This window comes from Ovis canadensis, chromosome 3 (genome assembly GCF_042477335.2).
Source record: "Ovis canadensis isolate MfBH-ARS-UI-01 breed Bighorn chromosome 3, ARS-UI_OviCan_v2, whole genome shotgun sequence".
NCBI lineage: Eukaryota > Metazoa > Chordata > Mammalia > Artiodactyla > Bovidae > Ovis > Ovis canadensis.
The window spans coordinates 156,406,146-156,429,047 of record NC_091247.1 but is presented as its reverse complement, the minus strand read 5'-3'; the positions used below and the strand labels follow the sequence as shown (position 1 = coordinate 156,429,047).

The 22,902-nt window shown below is 34.9% G+C and overlaps 1 protein-coding gene across 8 annotated transcripts in view; it reads left to right on the top strand.

Moving 5' to 3' along the window:
• The window catches only part of CPSF6 (cleavage and polyadenylation specific factor 6), a 32,694-nt gene extending 19,816 nt beyond the window's left edge, over positions 1 to 12,878 (top strand). For 2 of the 8 annotated variants that reach the window (XM_069584605.1, XM_069584601.1), the window contains 2 exons: positions 1,219 to 1,408; positions 8,092 to 12,878. In XM_069584605.1, the coding sequence (XP_069440706.1) occupies positions 1,219 to 1,405 (187 nt within the window). In that variant the 3' untranslated portion in view covers positions 1,406 to 1,408; positions 8,092 to 12,878. Of the gene's footprint in view, positions 1 to 1,215; positions 1,409 to 1,488; positions 3,067 to 8,091 lie in introns of those variants that run through there. The other 6 variants (XM_069584603.1, XM_069584599.1, XM_069584606.1 and 3 more) reach the window with 3 other exon arrangements.
• Positions 12,879 to 22,902: the final 10,024 nt, after the last annotated feature.

Sequence of the window (22,902 nt, the reverse complement as noted above, 5' to 3'; positions counted from 1 at the left end):
TCTTAGGGCTTTTTAAAAATTAGGCAATTCTTTTTTTGGCATTACTGCTAATGTTGAAATTTTACATATTTTAGAAAGGTAAAGCTTAATCTTGACATGATATTTTTAGGGCTTTAGTGTACTTAACAGGTGGTAGAGTCATCTTCATTAAGCTAGGAAAAGGAGCTTGTCTTTGTCATGGTCCCCAACTTTATAATTATTACTTTTGTGACCCGGTTTAAGGATCTTTGGATCTGAACAAATTTTCATAGCTGAAGACTGTATCTTACATAGTCTTTTAACTTTTTACAAATTTTCGTAGCTGAAGACTGTATCTTACATAGTCTTTTAACTTTTTAAGTCCAGAATAACTTCTACCTTGATCACAAGCTTAACACTTAATAATGTTTGCTAAGTTGAGCTGTCTGGTATAGAAATACAAAATAGAGATTAAACTAATGGGCAGTTATTTCCTAATTGTGAATTTCAGAACTTAGACTAGTAGGATTTCTAAGATACATGCTCTGGTTAAAGTACCTGTTTTTTGTTTGTTTCTAAAGGCAGTTCATGCAGCATTTCTCTTTACTAAATAACAGTGGGAATAATTTCTCAGTCTTTTCTAGTGGTCGTGTGTACTAAGTTTCTTCTTTGCTTCCCACCATGCTTCTCAGCACTGTCATCCTCCGAGCATACATATGTATATATTTCTTAGCAGGGTAGCACTTAACGATGAACCATATTTTGGCTAGTTATAAATGTAAGATTGATACCTACATACATGTTTACTGTAATGGGTGATAATTTTAAGTAGTTAAGTCTCATTGTGTATTGAGTGATTTCATGAATTTTATTTCTATGTATTCTATATATATATATTCTATATATTCTTCTATATATTCTTTTGGTTAAAACACAAGTTCTATGAGATTTTCTCTACTTTACCTTTCTGCTTTTCATTCCGTAAATATTGCATGTCTCTTTTAGGCTCCTGGTTATAATAGATGGTCTGATGTATTACCATGGTGTGTCTGGTTCCCAATTTTTAGGTGAATATTTTTTAAAATGGGATTTCTAGTTCATGCTTGTTGCTGAGTTGATAAATCATTATTGTCTGTTCAGGATATTTTAGTCTAAACTGTATTTTTAAGTTTTTTTTTGCCTTGGGTATTTTTAAACATCAAAATAGTAAATTTTAAAGCTAATTATGGAGAGCATTAATCCAGTAATTTCTTTTAGAAGACGTGAACGATCAAGAGAAAGGGATCATAGTAGATCACGAGAAAAGAGTCGTCGTCATAAATCCCGCAGTAGAGATCGCCATGATGATTATTACAGAGAGAGAAGCCGAGAACGAGAGAGACACCGGGACCGGGACCGAGACCGGGATCGAGAGCGTGACCGAGAGCGCGAGTATCGTCATCGTTAGAAGGTGGGTATTCCTTGTTCCTGTTGGTTTTAGCATACCTATTATTAATAGTAATTATAACTCCAAGGCTATTGTTTATACAGTATATACCCACATTTTATATCGTCCAACTACTTGTTCTGAATTTAATCTTCTGGAATCATCTGAGGTAAATGACAGGTGAGTAATGACAGGTAAACATTTTGACCTCTTATCCTTAAATATTGCTTGCTTGAGTTAACAGCTTTTAGGTTTCAGACTGTTAATGATCCTAAGAAAGCAAGAAAATAATCAAGAGGACTCATTGTCTACTTCTAAAATCTAAAAATTGGGATTCTCTTAATCACATACATAGTTTGCATGTGATTTAAAATATAAAGGATGAATTAATTCTTACTATAATATGCTTGGACTTAAAATAAATTTAAAGTTTCTCTCCTTGAACTAACTTTATTTATTCCTAAAAATTTTATAGACAATCTGACACTTGTTGCTAGTTGGAAGGTGGTTTGTTAGCATTGAGAAAAACTTTTTTTAAGAAAAGACACTTTTCCTGCCATCTGGGCTTTGTTTTTAAAAGAAAAGAAACAGTATTCTTTGATTTGCGAAGAAGATAAGAAAGTTACTCAGTTAAAATGAATTCAGATATTCCATATAGAGAATTTTAAGTTGTATCAAATCATACATCTCAGGTTAGAATAACCTTGAAGCAATTTTATTTGATGTTTCATTCATAAACCATAATCATTGTCTTTTTTTTTCTGTATTTAAAAACTACTGTGTACATTTTTCATAAAGCGGGAAGAGTTGTCTGTTTATACTTCATTTTCACGTGTGACTTTATTTTCCTATTTGTGAACGGCATTATTCATGTGAAGAGTGGGAGGAGGGCACTGTAAGGCTTGTGCATGTGGCACAAAAGTTATTCTGTAAACAGAGTTCTTTTCTTCATAGGCTGGTGGCATATCCAAATTAAGTTAGACTGAAACAAATCCCTTATAGGTTACTATTCTTTACATGATTATTTTCCATAACTAAAATTGGGAAATACTGAAAGTTCAGTAATTATTAGTGTTTAAATTGTTATGAGCAAAACCAAAGACTTGTATGTAATTCTGTGACAGAGTAGCAGTTTCTTTAAGTAGATATATTTTAACAAATGAGATCCTTTTTTAAGTAATACTACTTAGAAAACAAGCAATGTAAATCTTATTTTTGTGGTTTACAGATAAGTTATATTATTTACAGTTTTAAGAGCTTTTTGAAGGGAAAAGGCAAATTTTAATACTTTTCCTTGGATTTTGAATATGCATCTTGAATATATAGTAAACTGTAATTTAAAAATAGTTCTCCATGTACTGTATTATAAACTTAATACAATTTTCAAAACATTTTAAGGCAAAATTTTTTTTACTTCTAAAACTAAGCTTCTTGGAATTGATACTGTTCTTGGATGTAAGAATTGAATATTGTGTCATGTAAAATTAAACATTAGATTTTTTAGATGTAGTCCCCTTCCTCTCCCCAAGTTGAATGGGCCTAATCCCATCTTAAAAAAAATTCCCAGTGCTCATCAGTTGCTTTAGGTGAATTATGGCCACTTTAGTGAAATGCTTAATGTTCATCAGCCATTTCATTTAAAGTAAGATACAGGTCCTTCAAGTTATATTTTTACTTAGACTTTGTCAGTTACCAGCAAGCTTCTAGTTAACTGGGGTCATGAGAATGGAACTTGCATAGCTTTTCAGTCTTCTCCAGGACTGGACATGCCCATTGGGGGCATTCTGAACCAGTTTATATCCAAAGTTAATTAATAGGCTTTCTTAATAGTTTTAGTTAAACTAGCATAGATAGGTAGGTAAACTCTTTCTGAAAAGTCCATTGTTAATTTTAAATACCTTGAATTAACTAACATTACATTCCAGTAATGGGTACACCTAACTATATCATGGTTTGAGTTTCATTACATTCAGACATTAACTATGAATTCTTAACTTGCAAACTAAATATTGTCGGCATTTTTTCTTAATCGCTGATGTGTACCATACCAAAATTCCCATGTTTTGTTTGTACATTATAATCAGAATTGAGTTGTAATATTGTTATGTGCCTTCATCCAAGCAAAATTTTACATACGCATTTCCAGTGCAAAAAATTTTGTTAACCTGGAATATTGTACCTTTGCTATATACCAAAAAGTATTTATTGCTGATGTAGACATGGAATAAATGGGGTGGGGAGGGAATTGGGATTAAATATATCCAAGTGAAAAACTTTCTTAAGCAAATAAAAACTATTTGCACATTTAATCACCATCAAAATAAGGTCTATTGACCTTTTTTAGAAGTTTTAAAATATGAGTCCTTTTGAACTTTTATGTAAACCTTAAATGGACTAAATGGAATAAGAGTAATTTGGAAGCTGAAGTGAATGTCACTGTTAAGTCTGTATACAAATAAAACAATAATGTGACCTATTATTAAAGTGATGAATGGCTAAAAGGGCAAGTTCTTAATTTAACTGGAAACTTAATGATGTTGGCAAGCTGTTAATGTCTGTCCCATCTTAATTTTTTTGTGTTTGAACTGTTGGTAATGTTAACTGCATTCTCTCATTTAAAAAATGTATTAGTTTTTCTAAAAGCATTTAATATCTAAGTTCAAATATATAATATTTTAATGAGAATATCAATATTGTGAATTTCAGCATGTAAATATATTGTGCTTTATATTCTGTAATTTCTGCCTCAATTCTCAGACCACTCTGAGCAAAACAAAAGTAGTTCAGTGTTTTTAATATTGTATGGTTTTTACAGAAAAAATTTTATTTTCATAGTTATTTTCTTTCATGTTTCTGTTATTACTTGTTGGGAACAACGCTGCTTAGCAAATTTCTGTTAATGGTTTTGCTTTTGTTTGTATACTGAAGATTAATGAAAGGATATTTAAGAAATACTTTCTATTCATGCTTTTCGTCTCCCCGACACAGGACTTGACACATTCTCAAATCATTATCCATTCCTTTGATTAGATTTTTAAGCATCATGTATGGGGAATAGGTTAAATAATTATACTTTCCTTTGCTATATGGTTTCTCTTCTCCTATCATAAATATTATGATCTTAGATTTTGTTGTGATTGTACAAGATTTAGGGTGTTTTGCATTCTTTACTCAGTTTTTTAGCTTTGCATTAATTTGGGAAAAACAAACCAAAAAAGCCAAAGGAATCGAATGTTCTTTTTTAAAGGTTAAGATGTTTTATCTCCTTAAGAGTTAGTGTTACTTTGAGTCTTAGGTGGAAATTAAATACTTCTAATTATCTGATGAATGATACTGGTGATGAGATTTAAAAATTATTTCTGCAATTCTTAGGTCATCTGAGATCAGACTAATATTACCCATACCTGTGTTTATGGTCTCCCTGTATATTCTAACTGCTTCTCTGGATATGCTGCCTCTCACTTTTAATTTTCCTTGCTTTTAGTATTATTAGCAAAAGCTGTGTGACTATACAGGTATGTTAATTGCAGTGAAAATAAGGTAGTAAGTGATCCCTAGAATGTATGTGTAGTGTGTTTTGCTCACTGTGGTTTAAGAATATGGTTTTATTTACAAATAATTAATGATCCCTGTTTCTTTAAAAAAAAAAAAATCAGTACCAATGTGAGTCACCTTGATCTCTCACCTTCATTTCAGTGTAAAACTTGCTACCATTGGTTTAGTTTGTGAATTAGATTCTTTTGAATAAATACTTAATTAGAATGAACAGTTAGCATTGTTTAAGAGAAGCCTAATAACTAAAAAAGGAGTAAGGGTGTCATGTATGCTATTCAGATTTACTAATATAATATGCCTTGGTGGTAGCATGTTTTAACTCTCACAGTGAAATCTAAATCACAGCTTATTTTAAAATGGCCATTTTCTCAGATTCTGGAGCAAAGATGAGTATTCTTTGTGAAGTTTATTTGTGCCATTTAGTGGACTGCCTGGAGCAGCAGTCATGTTATATTTCATAGTGTAATAAAATTCGTTAGTTAAAATGAGGTAAGTACTGTCTCTAGAAGTGGAAAGATGAAAGTACAAAATGTTTTGGTAGTAAGGGAGTTTTTTGTAAATATCTACCATAAACAAGATTTTGTGTACTATGTTCTAGTCAATGTGAGAAGGGATGTTGATTTTAAAGAGTTGTATTTAGTTATTTCTCTGTCTTCTGCCCACCTCATCTCCATTTCTCTCATCAAGAAATTTTCAGATTAAAAGTGAACTTTGTTACACTGAGTTAATAAATTAGAATCCTTCAAATTCAGTATATTAATGTGAAAACCTGTAAAAGATCCATATCTAATATATATTTGAATCTTTTACTTGAAAGATGAAGTAATTGATACCAGTAAATTTTCTTGGGTAAATTTCTAACAGAAGCATTCATTATTTGAGTTGTTAATACTGGCTTGATCTTAAATTATCTCGGGATTCCCTGGTAACTCAGCTGGTAAAGAATCTGTGTGTAACGCAGGAGACCCCTGTTTGATTCCTGGGTTGGGAAGGTCCCCTGGAGAAGGGATAGGGTACCCACACCATCATTCTTGGGCTTATCTCAAAATGCAGGTGCTTCTCTGTATCGAAATTTTAACTTAGTGATCAGTTTATATACTCATTAAAGGGCCGTAGATTCCATCTGTCTCAGTTTTTTTTACATCTGTTTACATAGATCTTCCTTCTATAACTGATAGCTAAAGCAAGACATTGTGTAGTTTTGACGTTATAGATTTGACTGCATGGTATTCTGAAAATATGACCACTGAATGTATTTGTTACTTTTAAGCTTCTTTTTTTATATCTTTGTTTATGTAGATTTCTGCCTAGAAATTTGAGACTATAATATGGAATTGGGTTATTGGAAATGGGTTGTATTGCCTTCAATTTTGCCTTTTTTTGAGATTGTAAAATTTGTATTTCCAAATGGATACATGTAAAGTGTTCAGAAATAGAAATAAAAACTGTCCGATTATCCCCCAGATTTTATGTTTGTATGGTGAAAATTAGAGATTTATTAGTAGTAAAAGTCTTATCTTTAAAGCAAACAATAAATGTATTCATCCTAAAGATACATGTTGTAATTTCACAAACAGGATTCTTTACATATAAAGTAATAGAACTTCTCCATTCGGAATGATATAAAATTGCAGAATATGCCATATGGTTTTTGGAAGGGTTGGGTATTTTTGTTGTGCTCATTGTGACTTAATTTTTCCTTCTTAATTAACCCTTTCAGTATGACACAATAATTAGGGAGATAGCGTTCTCTTATAGTAAGAATTGTGAATTTCCTATTAATATATATATATATATTTTTTTTTTGGTTAGAATATATGCCTTGTCTCTCTTAAATGCTTCAATACCAGTTTGTTAAGTATATTGAAAAGTAGTAAAGATATGTGAAAGCCAGCCATCTTCCAGATTTTTTTCCCTGAAATAATTCCACCAAAAGCTTTATCAACATAAGATAAAGTACAGTAAAAGTTAGCATTAAAAAAGGCTTAAGTATCTATATGAAAAATAAGGGCAAATAAAAATAGTTTAAAAGTTTCAGGATTATAGTATCTGCTTTTCTCTTTTGTAGTTGTAAAATTTAGTTTTTTACTGTTAGGCAATGTGAATATGTGTGTTGATGCTCTTAAGATGTTTACACCCTAGTTGAGGAGGAAAGGACATGAAAGAAAATTTATAGTTAGTTGTGACAGAATACTAATTATTCTTAATTGTAGAGCAAAAAGTAGTTTTCTTAATTTTATGGAAGACTGTCACTAAACATTGTGCCCTTTTGCCTCTTACATCATCTTATTGACATGCTCTCTTGGAATTGATATTTCAAATAACTGGTGTTTCAGTGGTCACTAATACCACGTTAATTGAATATGTTTCCTTTGTGAACCTCTACCTGAAGTTTGCATTTTTATGTATTCCTAAAATTTTAGTTTATCTCATTTATTGGGTTTTTTTTTTCCTTCTTGTGAGTTTTCAGTGAAATTTGTAGATTCCCATTTAGCTTGTTTTGGCTTAGTTTATATACATTAGATATTTTGATATAGGTGAAATAGAGTGACAGTACTGTTATAAATTTGTATATGTCTAAAGATTTGTACGTGAATGTCATTATATTTACATGTGCATACTGAGCTTATATTTACAAGTTTTGTAACATGGAGGTCCGTTTGATTTATATTTGCAGAAGTTCCTGTATACTGTCAAATACAACTAATTTGTAAAATAATTTATTGCATTTATATTCAGTTCTCATTTGTTTATGAGTTATATAGAATTTATGTGGATGAATGAAAAATATTTACATTAAAATCATACAGGCATTTTCCATTTTTGTAGTATGAATACTTTAGAAAATGACTTACAAATGTTTCCATTTTCACAGAAACAGTAGCTGCTACATTTTCATTTGTTTCAGTCATTAAATTTATAAGGCATAATACTTAAGAAGAAGGAAATCAGAATGTCTCTTTTACTCATCATATAAATTGGGAGCATTCTCCATCACAAAGGCAGCTACTGTTTCAGTTAATTCTTATCTTGTGTTAGAATACGTAACAGTGAAGTAGATGCACGACCTGTGTATGTATAGTTAAGCCAGCGTTTTTCTGTGTATTATGGGGAATAGCAAAATCTACATCATAAATTTTGACACATTACAGCTGAAGGAAGAGGAACACCTTCCAAGACAAAACAGTCTTCTGGAAAAATGACGCTTGTCCAGCAGTTTGCTTCTTGTGATTGAACTGAACCTGTAAGGATTCATGGATAAAATGAACAGGAATAGATCTGAATAAAGCAAATCTGCATAAATGGTAACCAGTAGCTCTACTTTTATTTTTTATGTTGCTTAACTGTTTTATTTGAAGGAAACCTGTGTGATTTAAAAAGTTAAAGCTTTTGCAACTTTATTACTGGTTATATACATTTGGCCATTATAATGTGCAAGCAATTGGAAAAAAAAAAAAGTCAAGTACATGCTTGTTTTATAGTAGTTTGTTCTTGTTAAAAACATGTTCATATGATAATGTCTGTAAACAGCACCACTTTGATTACAATAGATGTAGTGTTGTAATAAACTGTTTAATGGGGCTGATGTGTAAAGCTGTTCAAGTTATTTGATGTTTACACCTCAGGGAAAGTCTTGTGTTCAGCAATATCTAAAGATAATGTTACTATGACATTTATACTGTCGTTAAAAAAAAAAAACATTGCAATAGCGTTTTTGGATATGCATCAACCTAATCTTGCGTTCAGTGAATTAAACATACTAATTAAGTGTCTCTTGCCCTTGATTTTGATATTAGAATAGGTGATTACCTGGATATTTAATATTTCTATATTCTGCTTTTCTAGCTGTTTTTACCTAGTTAAGCTTGTGACTTTGCTGAATGGTATGTAAACTTGTAAAAAACTGAAATTTCACGACATAGCAATCCAGTCATTGTGTTAGGGGTCAACAAAGATTTTGTGATTTTAATGTTTTAGTAAAAACCCACAGTGATTTGCTACAGTCATGCAGCTTAATTACAAGACACATGTATTGAAACGCTTAATTGTAAACTGCTAGCATTGAAGAAATATTTTGACAATTCTGATTTGATGCAGCGGTTATTTGCTATTTTATATTGATAGTGCTTATGGTTTATTTTTGAAGCCATGGGCGATGTAAATATAGGCAGCCGTGCAGCAGACAAATGTGAGTAAAGAAAGCCTTAGTTTTATTTTCCAGTTACAGAAAATACACTTCTAAAGGGTGTGAGGCTTATTAACATTGGGTTGTATTCTCCTGTATGTGTAATGGGAGATTATAGGTGTACCTGTCTCCACAGTTTAAGGAGTTCTGTGTATTCATGCAGTCTGTTTAATTCATGCTAAAATTACCTAGTTAATCAAAGGTTTTTTCCAAACCTGCCTTGCATATGAGCCCACATTTAAAGCACCTGGCTAGCATGTGTTCTTAATCAGCATAGGCAGAGTGTCAATTTAGGAAGGTCATTCTGAATCACTGCTTCAAAAATTTGAGTTAAAACCTTTCAGCTTGTTTTTAATGTTTTTAAAATCTAATTATCTTTGAGAGATCTTCTGATAATACACAGTTGTAAAGTATAGCTAAATTTTAGGACAATGCTAATTTAAGCACCCTGGATATTATGTAACGTGCAGCCTTAGAAGCCCTCCAGAGAGCTGCAGTTCTTCACTTTCATGTTATCCACTATCATACTAGCTCTGATAGAATTAGCTGTTCCGAATATTGCCAGTTTTATTTTAAAACATTTTGTGATTAGGGTGTTTATGCATGGAATCACTGGTGTTCATCAGAACTATTTGCTCTCAGAAATGATTTTTTAAGTGTTCTATCTTGCTGAAAATGTAGTTGGCTTTTTAACATTTGAGAGTTGTATCAAAATCAGTTTTCTTGCTTTGTGTATAGGTGTTGTTAGTTTTTATTATTTCTTAGCTTTTTTAATATTACATTGCCGTAATGCGAAGAAGTATGGACATAAATATTACAAGGAAATTAGTTAATAGTTTAAAAGGTAAGTAAATGTCCATGAGGATACAATTTTCTCTGAAAAGTTTAAAAATGGAACTGTGCTTGAACTTGAAATGAAAACTGGAAGTTTTATACTAATTAAATCCTTCGTATATGTTTTCATTTTTTTAATCAGTGGAACCCTTTAAATTGCTCATTCTATATCATTCTCCCCGCTTGGCTGATCTCATTACGTACTTTTGTTGCAGACAATGTGAGTGTACTATACTTGTTTGCTGTTAGTCTATTATTTTTAAATGTCATCAAAAGGGAATAACTTTTTGATTTGACCAGTTTTTGCAAAGTCTTTATCTGATACATGAATGTATAGCAGTAAAGGTGAAAATGCAAGCTTTGTTTTATTCTTCATTCCCTCCCCCCTCGCTTTTTTAATGGGCTGATGTTACTGAAAACTTTTTTAACGTTAAAAACAATCCAAAGAGATTAATCTTTACATAGACACCAAAAAAAAGTCCCAGAGATCTTTTTTATTTCTTTTTGATAATAATTGTAATGGCTATGAAATCAAAACTTGAGTTTAATTTTAAGCCATAGCATTTATTAGTGCTATGCAGTCACATTCCTTTCAGCTGGTAAAGTTATGAATGAGTGATATAGCACCTAAATGGTATTGCTTCTGAAGCAACCCTTTGAATTGAAAGTGCTTTTGGTTAAAGGACATAGGTTTTGGAAAGGATATTCCAGTATAAATTTGTGAGTGTTTTGTCGATTTTCATAAGCAAGATTTGGAGTAAGTTGCAGTGGCTAATGATCATAATTTAGCCCATTTACCGAGAATATTCTTAAGCAGTTAACTACAATTTGGAGTTCACAAAAAACGTATGGATTGTAGCTTAAGGTATTTATTTTCAGTTCATTCTCCTATGGAGAATATTACTTTGTTTTCTACCAGTTTATGGTCCGTTCTTAAAATAAACATGGCGGTTTTAATCAATGTTGTATAACATTTTATAGTGAAAGAGGAAAATTGTTGGAATGGTAAAGACTTTCTTTCCTTTCTGTGTTAGAATGTGCCAATAGCCTAAATACCTTCTGTCTGATACAATGAGATACTACTGCAAGACTTTCTGTTGCAGTGCTCTCGACATTTTGGTTTCCATACCTGAATGGTCATTGTGTTTTCTGTATTTTGTAAGATGGCCTCACTTTTTTGTTTTAAGCATTAGCTTGTTTTTTAAGAGGAAGTTTATGTTCTAATTCTTTACTGAGAACACAGTATTGAGATCCTAGCTCTTCTACATATAACTGCCTTTTAAATTTTATCCATTAAGTTCATTTGCATCCCATGGCCATCTGTAATGTTTCCTGTAGTTGTATGTACTTCTAAGTGCACGCTTATCCATTGTACACATTAGACATTTTCTGTGCTGAAATATATTAAGTGGGATTTTTGTAGCAAAGCATTCTATTTTTCTGTTCTACAGTATTTGTGGTGTTGTTTTCTACATTAACCTTCAGTTTAAACACTGGTGTATATGTTTTATTTTTTTAGCAACTTGACTCTTAGAAGCCTTAGACTAATTTTTTAATAAACACTAAACCAAAAATTATAAATTTATTAAGATGTGGCCTTACATATAGCATTCCTTGTGTTTGTAATGTGAGATTTTTGATTTAGAGATTTCAAAAGATTCAGGATTAAAATAATTTATTGTAAGCTGAAATAGAAAATGTGTTTTAAAATGTCTAGGCTTCTGGGAGGAAGTTCTTATACTCTTCTTTCTTAGAATCGGAAAGAAGTAATAATGAAGTTTTATAAATACTCAATAGTCAGGCAGTTGTATTGTATTTGGATTGATTTAGGTTTGTCTTAACCAATTTCTTTAAAGTTTCAGGTGGTTGGTATTCACTCTGAATGTGCAGCTATTATGGTTTTTTATGGGACATATAAACACTTGGTTAGGTTTATATAGATTTTAATGTTTTAAAGACTTCCTGCTATATTAATTAGCCTCTTGTAATGGGAGTTTTTAAAAATATTAAGTAGAGTTTAATTGAAGTCACACAAATCTTGAAACGGTATCTGCAGACAGTAAATACTTAAGAGAATTTTTCATGTGGGAGTATCCTAAAACTCCGCCATAGATGTAAATGTTTTACATCAGTTTCATAATTGGACAGACCCTGCATTTAGTGGAAACATTTCATTTTGAAGATGTGTTCTTTTCGTCTCCTTGTTACTGCATAGTCCTTCCCAGCATTTGTAAGTTAAATTATTTTAAAATGGTGAATTCATGTTTATTTTTTTACTTTGAAAATTGTAGTACTCAGGTGGTATTTAATGGGAAAAGATCCTTTGGGGTAAATCATAATGTGTTCTAAGGAATGCATCTATAACATTGATGACTTTAGCCTTAAAAAAAAGGTCTATTATTCCTCCTTCCTCTTCATTCCATGATATATTAGCAAAGTAGTTTACAGCCTTGTACAGCCTTACAAAGTTGTTTTACAATTTTTAATGGAAAGCCCTTAACAAAAAATTGTATCATATTACCAGTATACGTGAATTACTGAACCACGGTTTGTAAATAATTTTATCTAATACCAGAAGGCCAAAGAAAGTCTTAAAATTTTAGCTATTGACTCTATGGTGACTTCACAATAAAATTTCTGTGCAAAAGGTAAGGTGATATTTGATCAAATAAATACATCTTTTTGATGTCCATGAGAAATAGACTTCCATATTAGCTTCTATTAAAAAGCTCATTCCATTTTATTAAAATGATTGTAATTGCAATTTTGTGTTTAATGTTTACTTTCTGTCTTTTCTTTCTTTAGCATTTAGGTGACTGTTCAGCAGTTTGCTATATGGCCATTGTTGGCCTTTAAACTGCACTAGTAACGAGCATGGTATTTATCTTGTATTGAAAATAAAACACAGTTTTTATAAGACTTTGCAGTTTGTCTTTTTTGTTTGACTTATGACTTGTTAACCATTGTGTATGGTGTGAATAATAATCCATATATATGCAATATAACAGAAATTGGACTGTTGGTATTTTATCTTTAAGCCACCCTCCTGGATAGTGGTTTTTTTTTTTTTTTTTTTTTTTTTGCCATTTTGATGGTCTTTAAAGCAAATGATATCTGACTAAAATTAGGATTTAGAAACCTAAAAGACTTTTAGGCTGCTTTATTTTTAAATCTAAGTTTCAGAGAACATTTGTTTGATTTTAGAGGATTTAAACCTTACTAGACTTCAATCAGACCTTTTTCTCCAGCTGGAGGCTTAACTGGCAGCTAGACATCTCTACTGGAATGTCTGCTAGGCATCTCAAAGATAACATGCCAAGGCTGAATTCTTTTACCCTTATGCATTCCCCACCACCTGCTGAGCCCCAACATCTAGCATCAGCATCATTTCAAATGCTTAGGGCCAGTACTTTGAAATTAGTGACTCTTCTCACACCCTGTGTCCAGTGCAGCAAGAAATCTTTTTGTCTACTATATCTAGAATGTGACAACCTAATTACCACTCCCACTACTTTAATTTTTTGCCTGTATTACTGGAGGAGTTCCTAACAGGTCTCCATGCTTTCTGCTCCTGCCTCCCTATAGTCTGTTCTTGGCACAGCTGTCAGAGTTTCTGTCATATCTCTGTTCAAAGTCCTGCTATGACTCCCCATTCCTATTAGAGTAAAGCTTCAGTCCTTAAAATGTTCCTCAGTGATTTGGCTCCTAGTTTCTCTCTGGCCAGACCTCCCAGTACCTCTCTCCCTTGCTCACTGCATTCCAGCCATTCTTGCCCTCCTTTTTATTATTTTCGGCTACATCACATGCCTTGTAGGGTCTTAGTTCCCTGGCCAGGGATTGAACCTGGACTCTCAGTAGTGAGAGCTTGGAGTCCTAACCGCTGAACCGCCAGGGAAGTACCCTGGCCTCCCTTTTCAGTCCAGGCATGTTCCTCTCAAATTCGTAAGAGGGTGACGAAGGATGATTGTTGGATGGCATCACTGATTGAATGGACATGAACTTGGGCAAACTCGGGGAGATAGTTAGGGAAAGGGCGGTCTGGAGTGCTGCAGTCCATGGGGTCGCAAAGACTCAGACATGACTTGGTGACTGAACAACAGCAAATGTTCTCTCAGCATTTAGGCCATTTTCCTTGCTTGGAATGCTTTGGATATCTGCATGACAGTGTCCTCTTAATAAGGTCTGTTTTCACCTTTCTGTTGAATGGAACCCACTGTTTTCCTTCATTCTGCATTTTCTAAAGTGTTTTTTAGCTAACAATATATAATATTAGCACAGTATGTTACGTTAGTTGTATGTAAGACTAAAGCACATGAAAGCACGGATCTAAGTCTCAAGTGCCTACATAAATAAATTGCATGTAGGTGTTCAATAAATAATGAATATCCTGAAAGTTTAGGTCTACCACATTATCCTGTTAGCTTAAGCTTATGACAGTACAGTGATAAGAGCTAATTCAGCATCTTTCAAATTTTAAAGTATACAACACAAGAAAACACTGGTCATGGCAAACACACTCTTCCAACAATGCAAAAAACGACTCTACACTTGGACATCACCAAATAGTAGTATCGAAATCAGATTGATTATGTTCTTTGCAGCCAAAGATGGAGAAACTGTACTATCAGCAAAAATGAGCTGACTGGCTCAGATCATGAGCTCTCAGATCAGGAGATCCTTAGCAAAATTCAGGCTTAAATTGAAGAAAGTAGGGGAAAACACATAAGCCATTCAAGTATGACCTAAATTCAAACCCCTTAGGATAATACAGTGGAGATGACAAATAGATTGAAGGGATTAGATCTGGTAGACGAGTGCCTGAAGACCTATGGACAGATACACAGGAAGCAGTGACCAAAACCATTCCAGTTGCCTCAGATACACAGATGATACCACTAATGGCAGAAAGTTAGGAACTCAAGAGCCACTTGAGGGTGTCAGAGGAGAGTGAAAAAGCTGGTGTAAAGCTCAACATTTAAAAAACTTAAGACAATGGCATCCAGTACCATTACTTCAAGGAAAATAGAAGGGGAAAAAGTTGAAGCAGTGAAAGATTTTGTTTTCTTGGGCTCCAGAATCACTGCAGAATCACTTCAGCCATGAAGTTGAAAGACCCTTTCTCCTTGGAAAGTTATGCAGGCTGAGATGTATGAAAAAAGTTAACACTTTGCCAACAAAGGTCCATATAATCAAAGCTATGGTTTTTTCAGTAGTCTTGTCCAGATGTGAGAGTTGGACTCTAAAGGCTACTAAGTGGAAGAGTTGATGTTTTCAAATTGTGGTGTTGTAGAAGAGTTCTTTGGACTGGAAGGAGATCAAACCAGTCAATCCTAAAGGGAAGGAAAAGAAGGAAGTGACATTGTTCAGTTGTGACCCCATGGACTGTACCCTGCCAGGCTCCTTCGTCCATGGAATTTTCCAGGCAAGGATACTGGAGTTGCTGTTTCCTTCTTCAGGGGAATCTTCCTGACAGGGATTGAACCTGGGTCTCCCACAGTGCACGAGACTCTACCTTCTAAGCTGCCAGAGAAGCCCTTCTAAAGGAAATCAACCCCGTATATTCATTGGAAGGACTGATGCTGAAGCTCCAGTATTTTGGCCACCTGATGTGTAGAGCCATCTCACTGGAAAAGACTCTGATACTGGGAAAGATAGAGGGCAAGAGAAGGGGACACAGGATGAGATGGTTAGATAGCATCAACAATTCAACGGACATGAATTTGAGCAAACTGGGAGACAGTGGAGGACAGAGGAGCCTGGCTTACTGCAGTCCATGAGGTTGCACAGTTGGATAGGACGCAGGGACTGAACAACAGCCACAAAATAATGAAAACTGGCCATTTAAACCATTTTAGTGGCCTTAAGTATATTCACAGTGTGCAATGCAGCCATTACCTCTATACATGTCCAGAAAGTGAAAGTCGCTCAGTTGTGTCCTACTCTTTGTGACCTGATGGACTATACAGTCCATGGAATTCTCCAGGCCAGAATACTGGAGTGGATTGCCTTTCCCTTCTCCAGGCGATCTTCCCAATCCAGGGGTCAAACCCAGGTCTCTGGCATTGCAGGCGGATTCTTTACTGAGCCACAAGGGAAGCCCTACATGTCCAGAACTTCATCCTAAAGAAATCCTGTCCCCAGTAAACAAAAACTGACCGTTCCTCTCCCAGTTCTAGACCCTCCCTGGCAACTTCTGTGCTTTCTATGAATATGTGTATTCTAGATACGTTATATAAGTACAGTTACAGAATATGTTGTCTTATGTGGCTGACTTATTTCACTTAGCGTACAGTTTTCAGGATGCATGTTGTAGCGTGAATCAAAATTTCATTCCTTTAAAGACAATATTGTGTTGTACGTATATGCCACATTTTGTTTAGCAGTTTAATCCGTCAGTGGCCATTTGGGTGGTTTCCACCTTTTGGCTGTGGTGAATAATGCTGCTTTGAAGATCAGTGTATATGTATCTATTTAAATCTCTTCTTGCAGTTCTTTTAGATACATATATGGGAGTGGAATTGCTGAATTTTATAGTAATTCCCAGGTGGTACTAGTGGTAAAGAACCCACCCAACTGCCAGTGCAGAAGCTGTAAGAGAAGTGGGTTCAGTCCTTGGGTTGGGAAGATCCCCTGGAGGAAGGCATGGCAACTCAGTCCAGTATTTCCTTGAGAATCTCATGGGCAGAGGAGCCTGGGGTTGCAAAGAGTCAGACACGACTGAAGCGACCTAACATGCACGCACATGATAATTCTGTAACTTCCCACGTGGTGTAGTGGTAAAGATAATACTTGCCCATCCTGGAGACACAAGAGACATGGGTTCTATCTCTGGGTTGGGAAATCCCCTGGAGTAAGAAATGGCAACCCACTCCAGTATTCTTGTCTGGAAAATTCCACGGACAGAGGACCCTGGTGGGCTATTACAGCCCATGGAGTCACAGATTCAGACACAACTGAGCACACAGACACAAGGTAATTTTATATTTACCTTTTTGAGGAGCCCTGAAGCCTTTCCTTTCAGCTGTACTGTTTTATATTTTCCATGAGCCATGCATGAGAATTTGTTTCTCCATATCTTGAGTAAACTTGTTATTTTCCATTTTTCTTGTAATAGCCATCTTTTGGCTGTGAAGTATGAATGACACTGTGAACTGTGATTTTTATTTTTCCTTGAGTTTTACCATTTTTGCCTAATGTAGTTTGACAGTGTTGTGAGAGACATACACGTAAAGCATTGTCATGTGTCATGGAGAATTGACCCTTTTCTCATTATGTGATGTCTCTATCAACTGTGATTTTTAAAATGACTCATGTTTAGCCAGTCTTTCTAAAGCATTTAATGAAGTTTTCTTTGAACCACTTGTGTTTGCACTCATATTTTGTTGCTTTCAGTTCAGTTCAGTTGCTCAGTCGTGTCCGACTCTTTGCCACCCCATGAATTGCAGCACACCAGGCCTCCCTGTCCACCAACTCCCGGAGTTCACTCAAACTCACGTCCATTGAGTTGGTGATGCCATCTAGCCATCTCATCCTCTGTTGTCCCCTTTTCCTCTTGCCCCCAGTCCCTCCCAGCATCAGAGTCTTTTCCAGTGAGTCAACTCTTTGCATGAGGTGGCCAAAGTACTGGAGTTTCAGCTTCAGCATCATTCCTTCCAAAGAACACCCAGGACTGATCTTTAGAATGGACTGGTTGGATCTCCTTGCAGTCCAAGGGACTCTCAAGAGTCTTCTCCAACACCACAGTTCAAAAGCATCAATTCTTCGGTGCTCAGCTTTCTTCACAGTCCAACTCTCACATCCATACAAGACCACTGGAAAAACCATAGCCTGTAAGTTAAATAAGCAGGGTGACAATCTATAGCCTTGACATATTCGTTTTCCTATTTGGAACCAGTCTGTTGTTCCATGTCCAGTTCTAACTGTTGCTTCCTGACCTGCATATAGGTTTCTCAAGAGGCAGGTTAGGTGGTCTGGTATTCCCATTTCTTTCAGAATTTTCCACGGTTTGTGGTGATCCACACAGTCAAAGGCTTTGGCATAGTCAATAAAGCAGAAGTAGATGTTTTTTCTGGAACTCTCTTGCTTTTTCCATGATCTAGCGGATGTTGGCAATTTGATTTCTGGTTCCTCTGCCTTTTCTAAAACCAGCTTGAACATCTGGAAGTTCAAGGTTCGCATATTGCCGAAGCCTGGCTTGGAGAATTTTGAGCATTACTCTACTAGCATCTGAGATGAGTGCAGTTGTGCGGTAGTTTGAGCATTCTTTGGCATTGCCTTTCTTTGGGATTGGAATGAAAACTGACCTTTTCCAGTCCTGTAGCCAGTGCTGAGTTTTCCAAATTTGCTGGCATATTGAGTGCAACACTTTCACAGCATCATCTATCGTGATTTGAAATAGCTCCACTGGAATTCGATCACCTCCACTAGCTTTGTTCATAGTGTTGCTTTCTAAGGCCCACTTGACTTCACATTCCAGGATGTTTGGCTCTAGGTGAGTGATCACACCATTGTGTTATCTTGGTCTTGAAGATCTTTTTTGTATAGTTCTTCTGTGTATTCTTGCCACCTCGTCTTAATTTTGTTGCTTGACATGATATTAAGTCATGAAATCACAGAAAATTCTATCAGTGTAGTTTCAGAACACACAAACTGAGTCTTGTGTAATTAGAATTTTTTCTACATGAATGTGTAAATGAGTTTTATAGAGACTGTATAGCCAGGTTAGGTGGAGGGCATTTTAATCAATTCTTGTCATTGGATACACTCAGGTTATTCCACTAGATTTTTGACTTGTATAAAGGATACTATAATGAATATTCTTATGAGTAAGTATAAATGCACATGTTCTCCAGAAAGTAGTTTCTTGTGCTTGATTTAACAAATATGAACAGTTGATGTTTTTGACACATAAAATTGCCCTCTGACCACAGCTGTATGTGAAAATGGATATTTCTCCATTTCCTTTTGAATAATGAATGGTTTTAAAATTACTGATTTTAGAGATGAAAATTGGTATCTTTTTTAAAAAATGTGATTTTTTTACAGTATATTTTAAAATATTTAATTTTAAAGATATCTTACAATGTTTGCTGCCATCTAGTGATAATTTTATTTAAGAAATAATAGGGTAAGTCATAATTTAGTAATTTCATCTTATAATTGAGGAAACAGTGTATGCATTCAGGCCCCAAATAATATAACCAATTAAGAGCAAACTCAAGAGCTGAAAAATCCAAGCCAAGCTCTCATCGAAGATCTGAAAGATTCTTTTCTAAGCTGTTGTCCCTGTTAAGTCACAGCAGTACAGTCAAACCAAAAGATCAGGTGATGATGAGAATAATACTCTTGATCATTCTGATGAAAGCCATTAAGAAAATTTTATATTTTTATATTGTAAATATTTAAAAATGTATTCAGTCACATAAGTGTTACTTGAAGGGAAGGAATTTTGTACCTACATATTTTGTATTTACATGTAGATTATTTATTTGGAGAATGTATTTAACTTTGAATAGTGTATAGTATTCTAATGCTATTCTGAATAGATTTCTCAGGATAGGTTTAAGAGTGTGGGCTTAATTTGACTTAACTACATAATACCTGTTTTATTTTTAATCCTAGGTGAATACCCTATCTGTTTTTTTTTTTTTTTTTTTTTTTTTAGCGTTTGAGTGGCCACTCTGTGCTATATGTGGCGTTCAGAAAGGATATATAAGCCAAGGGATATTCATTTTGCCCTTTGAGAGGAAATAAAATAATTTATACCCGATGAATATTCAAAATGACTGCAGTGTACAAAATACCATGAAAACACAAAACCATGTGCTGTCTGGAAGAAAGCAGTTGAAGCAACAGACATCTACTGGGCACTGTCCCAGGTGGTATTTTTAAGAATCCAGTTCCATTGGAGTTCCTCATTTTATAGGTGAGAGAAATTTAAGAAGATTCAGTAGCAAAGCAGTAATCCACTTTTGGGTCAGAAGGGCCCATATAGAGAGTGTGACAGTGGGACTTAGTGGTCATTACTTAGAGAAGATAGGAGGTGGTGTGAAAGACTAGTTACTAGAGTCAAAAGGTTATGAAGCTCTGTGAACATCAATATAGAAACAGATTAAGGAGTTAGTAATAAATTTAATAAAAGATGTGCAAGTGCTTTTGGAGAAAGTTTTGAATATTTTGAGTCCTTTTGATTTGATATGGACTCAAATCAATGGACAAACCCATGTTCATGAATCAGATTTAATGTAAGTATAACAATTCTCTCCAAATTGACTTAGCATTAATACAGATCCAACTAAAATTCCAAGAGGTTTATCAAGTCTTACTGTATATTACAGTCTGATTCTAAATTTTATGTGGAATTAAAAGCAAATAATATGGACTTCCCTGGTGGTCCAGTAGCTAAGACTCCTGTCCCTAATGTAAGGGGCCCGGCTAAGTTCCATGGTCAGAGAACTAGATCCCGCATGCCACAATGAAGATAGAAGATCCATCTTGCCGCAACTGAGACCTGGTGCTGCCAAATACTGCCCCCCCCCCCTTTTTTTTTAGTTAATAAAAATTTAAAAAGAGAGGAAGGGAAGAGTTGCTGTCACATACCAAGACCTGTAATAAGATAGTGCAAACTTTATACGACAATAAATTCATAGGCCATGGAACAATACAGAGGGACCAGAAACCACATATAAATGAAAACTAGAGTTTATGCTAAGATGGAAACTTTAAGGATTATACTGAAAAAGAAAAATGGACTCTTTACCTAATGCTACACATAAACATCAATTCTAGGTGGATTAAATGTGGATTTAATGGGACAGACAAAGCTAGACTATTAAGAAAAAAATTCATATGAAATAATTTCATGACCATGGATTAGACAAGGATTTCTTAAGATATAAGTACAAATCATAAAGGGGAAGGTTGATACATATGAATAAGAACTTCTGTTCATTAAAGACACATTAATAGAGAAAAGACAAGCCCCAAAGTGGAGACTTTCCAAAGAGCTGACTTGTTAGACTCTGAAACTGGGAAAGATTGAAGGCAGAAGGAGAAGGGAACAACAGAGGGGGAGATGGTTGGATGGAGTCACTGACTCAATGGATGTGAGTTTGAGCAAGCTCCAGGAGATGGTGAAAGACAGGGACTGCAAAGAGTCGGATGCAACTGGGCGACTGAACAACAACAAAGTGGGGAAAGATACTTGACACATAAAACTAAGGATTAGTATCAATAATACATAATAAACTACAGCTCTATAAGAGAATGACAAACATCCAGTGAAAAAATGGGCAACAGACATGAGTTAATATTTCACACAAAAATATTCCATAAGTACACGAAATGTTCAACTTCATTAGGAATCTGAGAAATGCATATTGAAATATTCCATAAATACATGAAATGTTCAACTTCATTAGGAATCTGAGAAATGCATATTGAAATCACTAAGTGTGATATACACTTAGTGTATATACACTTAGTATATAGGCCAGGAAAAAAAAAAAAAGTTGTGTGTTGGCTAGGATATGGTACAATGAAGAGTACTGCTGGAAAGGATGTGAATTGTTACAATGACTTTGGAAAACAGTTTAGCATTACTTTGTAAAGTAAATGTGCATATATATACACCGGGGAAACTTGCTTCCTTGTGTGTGGAGGCTTTTACAAGAATGTATATAGCAACATTATTTCTAGTAGCAAAAAACTAGAAACAGTGCAGATGTCCACCAACAATAGATTAATAGTAGGACATCTGTACAATGAAAATACTACTCGAGCTGAAAAGATAACTAGCTGCACACAGCAACAGAAATGAATCTTAAAATTATGTTGACTAGAAAAAGCAAGTCACAGAAACATTCACACAGTATATTTCTATTTATATAATGTTCCAAAACAGGCAAAATTTTGAAAGTGTATTAGAGATTCCAATACAAGGAAAACAGTAGAAAAGTTCAAGGACGTCATGAACAACATTCAGTATAGTACTGGAGGCAGGGAGGCAGAGGAGTATAGTCAAGGGAGCATGCCACAGGAGGCTCATGAGGTGGCATATTGCATTTGTTAATTGTATGGTTTGAACTGTAAATATACCTTCAGTTCAGTTAAGTCACTCAGTCGTGTCCGACTCCTTGCGACCCCATGAATTGCAGCACACCAGGCCTCCCTGTCCATCACCAACTCCCAGAGTTCACTCAGACTCACGTCCATCAAGTCCGTGATGCCATCCAGCCATCTCATCCTCTGTCGTCCCCTTTTCCTCCTGCCCCCAATCCCTCCCACCATCAGAGTCTTTTCCAATGAGTCAACTCTTCGCATGAGGTGGCCAAAGTACTGGAGTTTCAGTTTTAGCATCATTCCTTCCAGAGAACACCCATGGCTGATCTTTAGAATGGACTGGTTGGATGTCCTTGCAGTCCAAGGGACTCTCAGGAGTCTTCAACACCACAGTTCAAACGCATCAATTCTTCGGCGCTCAGCTTTCTTCATAGTCCAACTCTCACATCCATACATGACCACTGGAAAAACCATAGCCTTGACTAGACAGACCTTTGTTGGCAAAGTAATGTCTCTGCTTTTGAATATATTATCTAGGTTGGTCATAACTTTCCTTCCAAGGAGTAAGCGTCTTTTAATTTCATGGCTGCAATCACCATCTGCAGTGATTTTGGAGCCCCAAAAACAAAGTCTGACACTGTTTCCACTGTTTCCTCATCTATTTCCCATGAAGTGCTGGGACCAGATGCCATGATCTTCGTTTTCTGAATGTTGAGCTTTAAGCCAACTTTTCACTGTCCTCATTCACTTTCATCAAGAGGCTTTTTAGTTCCTCTTCACTTTCTGCCATAAGGGTGGTGTCATCTGCATATCTGAGGTTATTGATATTTCTCCCTCCAATTTTGATTCCAGCTGTGCTGCTTCCAGCCCAGCATTTTTTAGA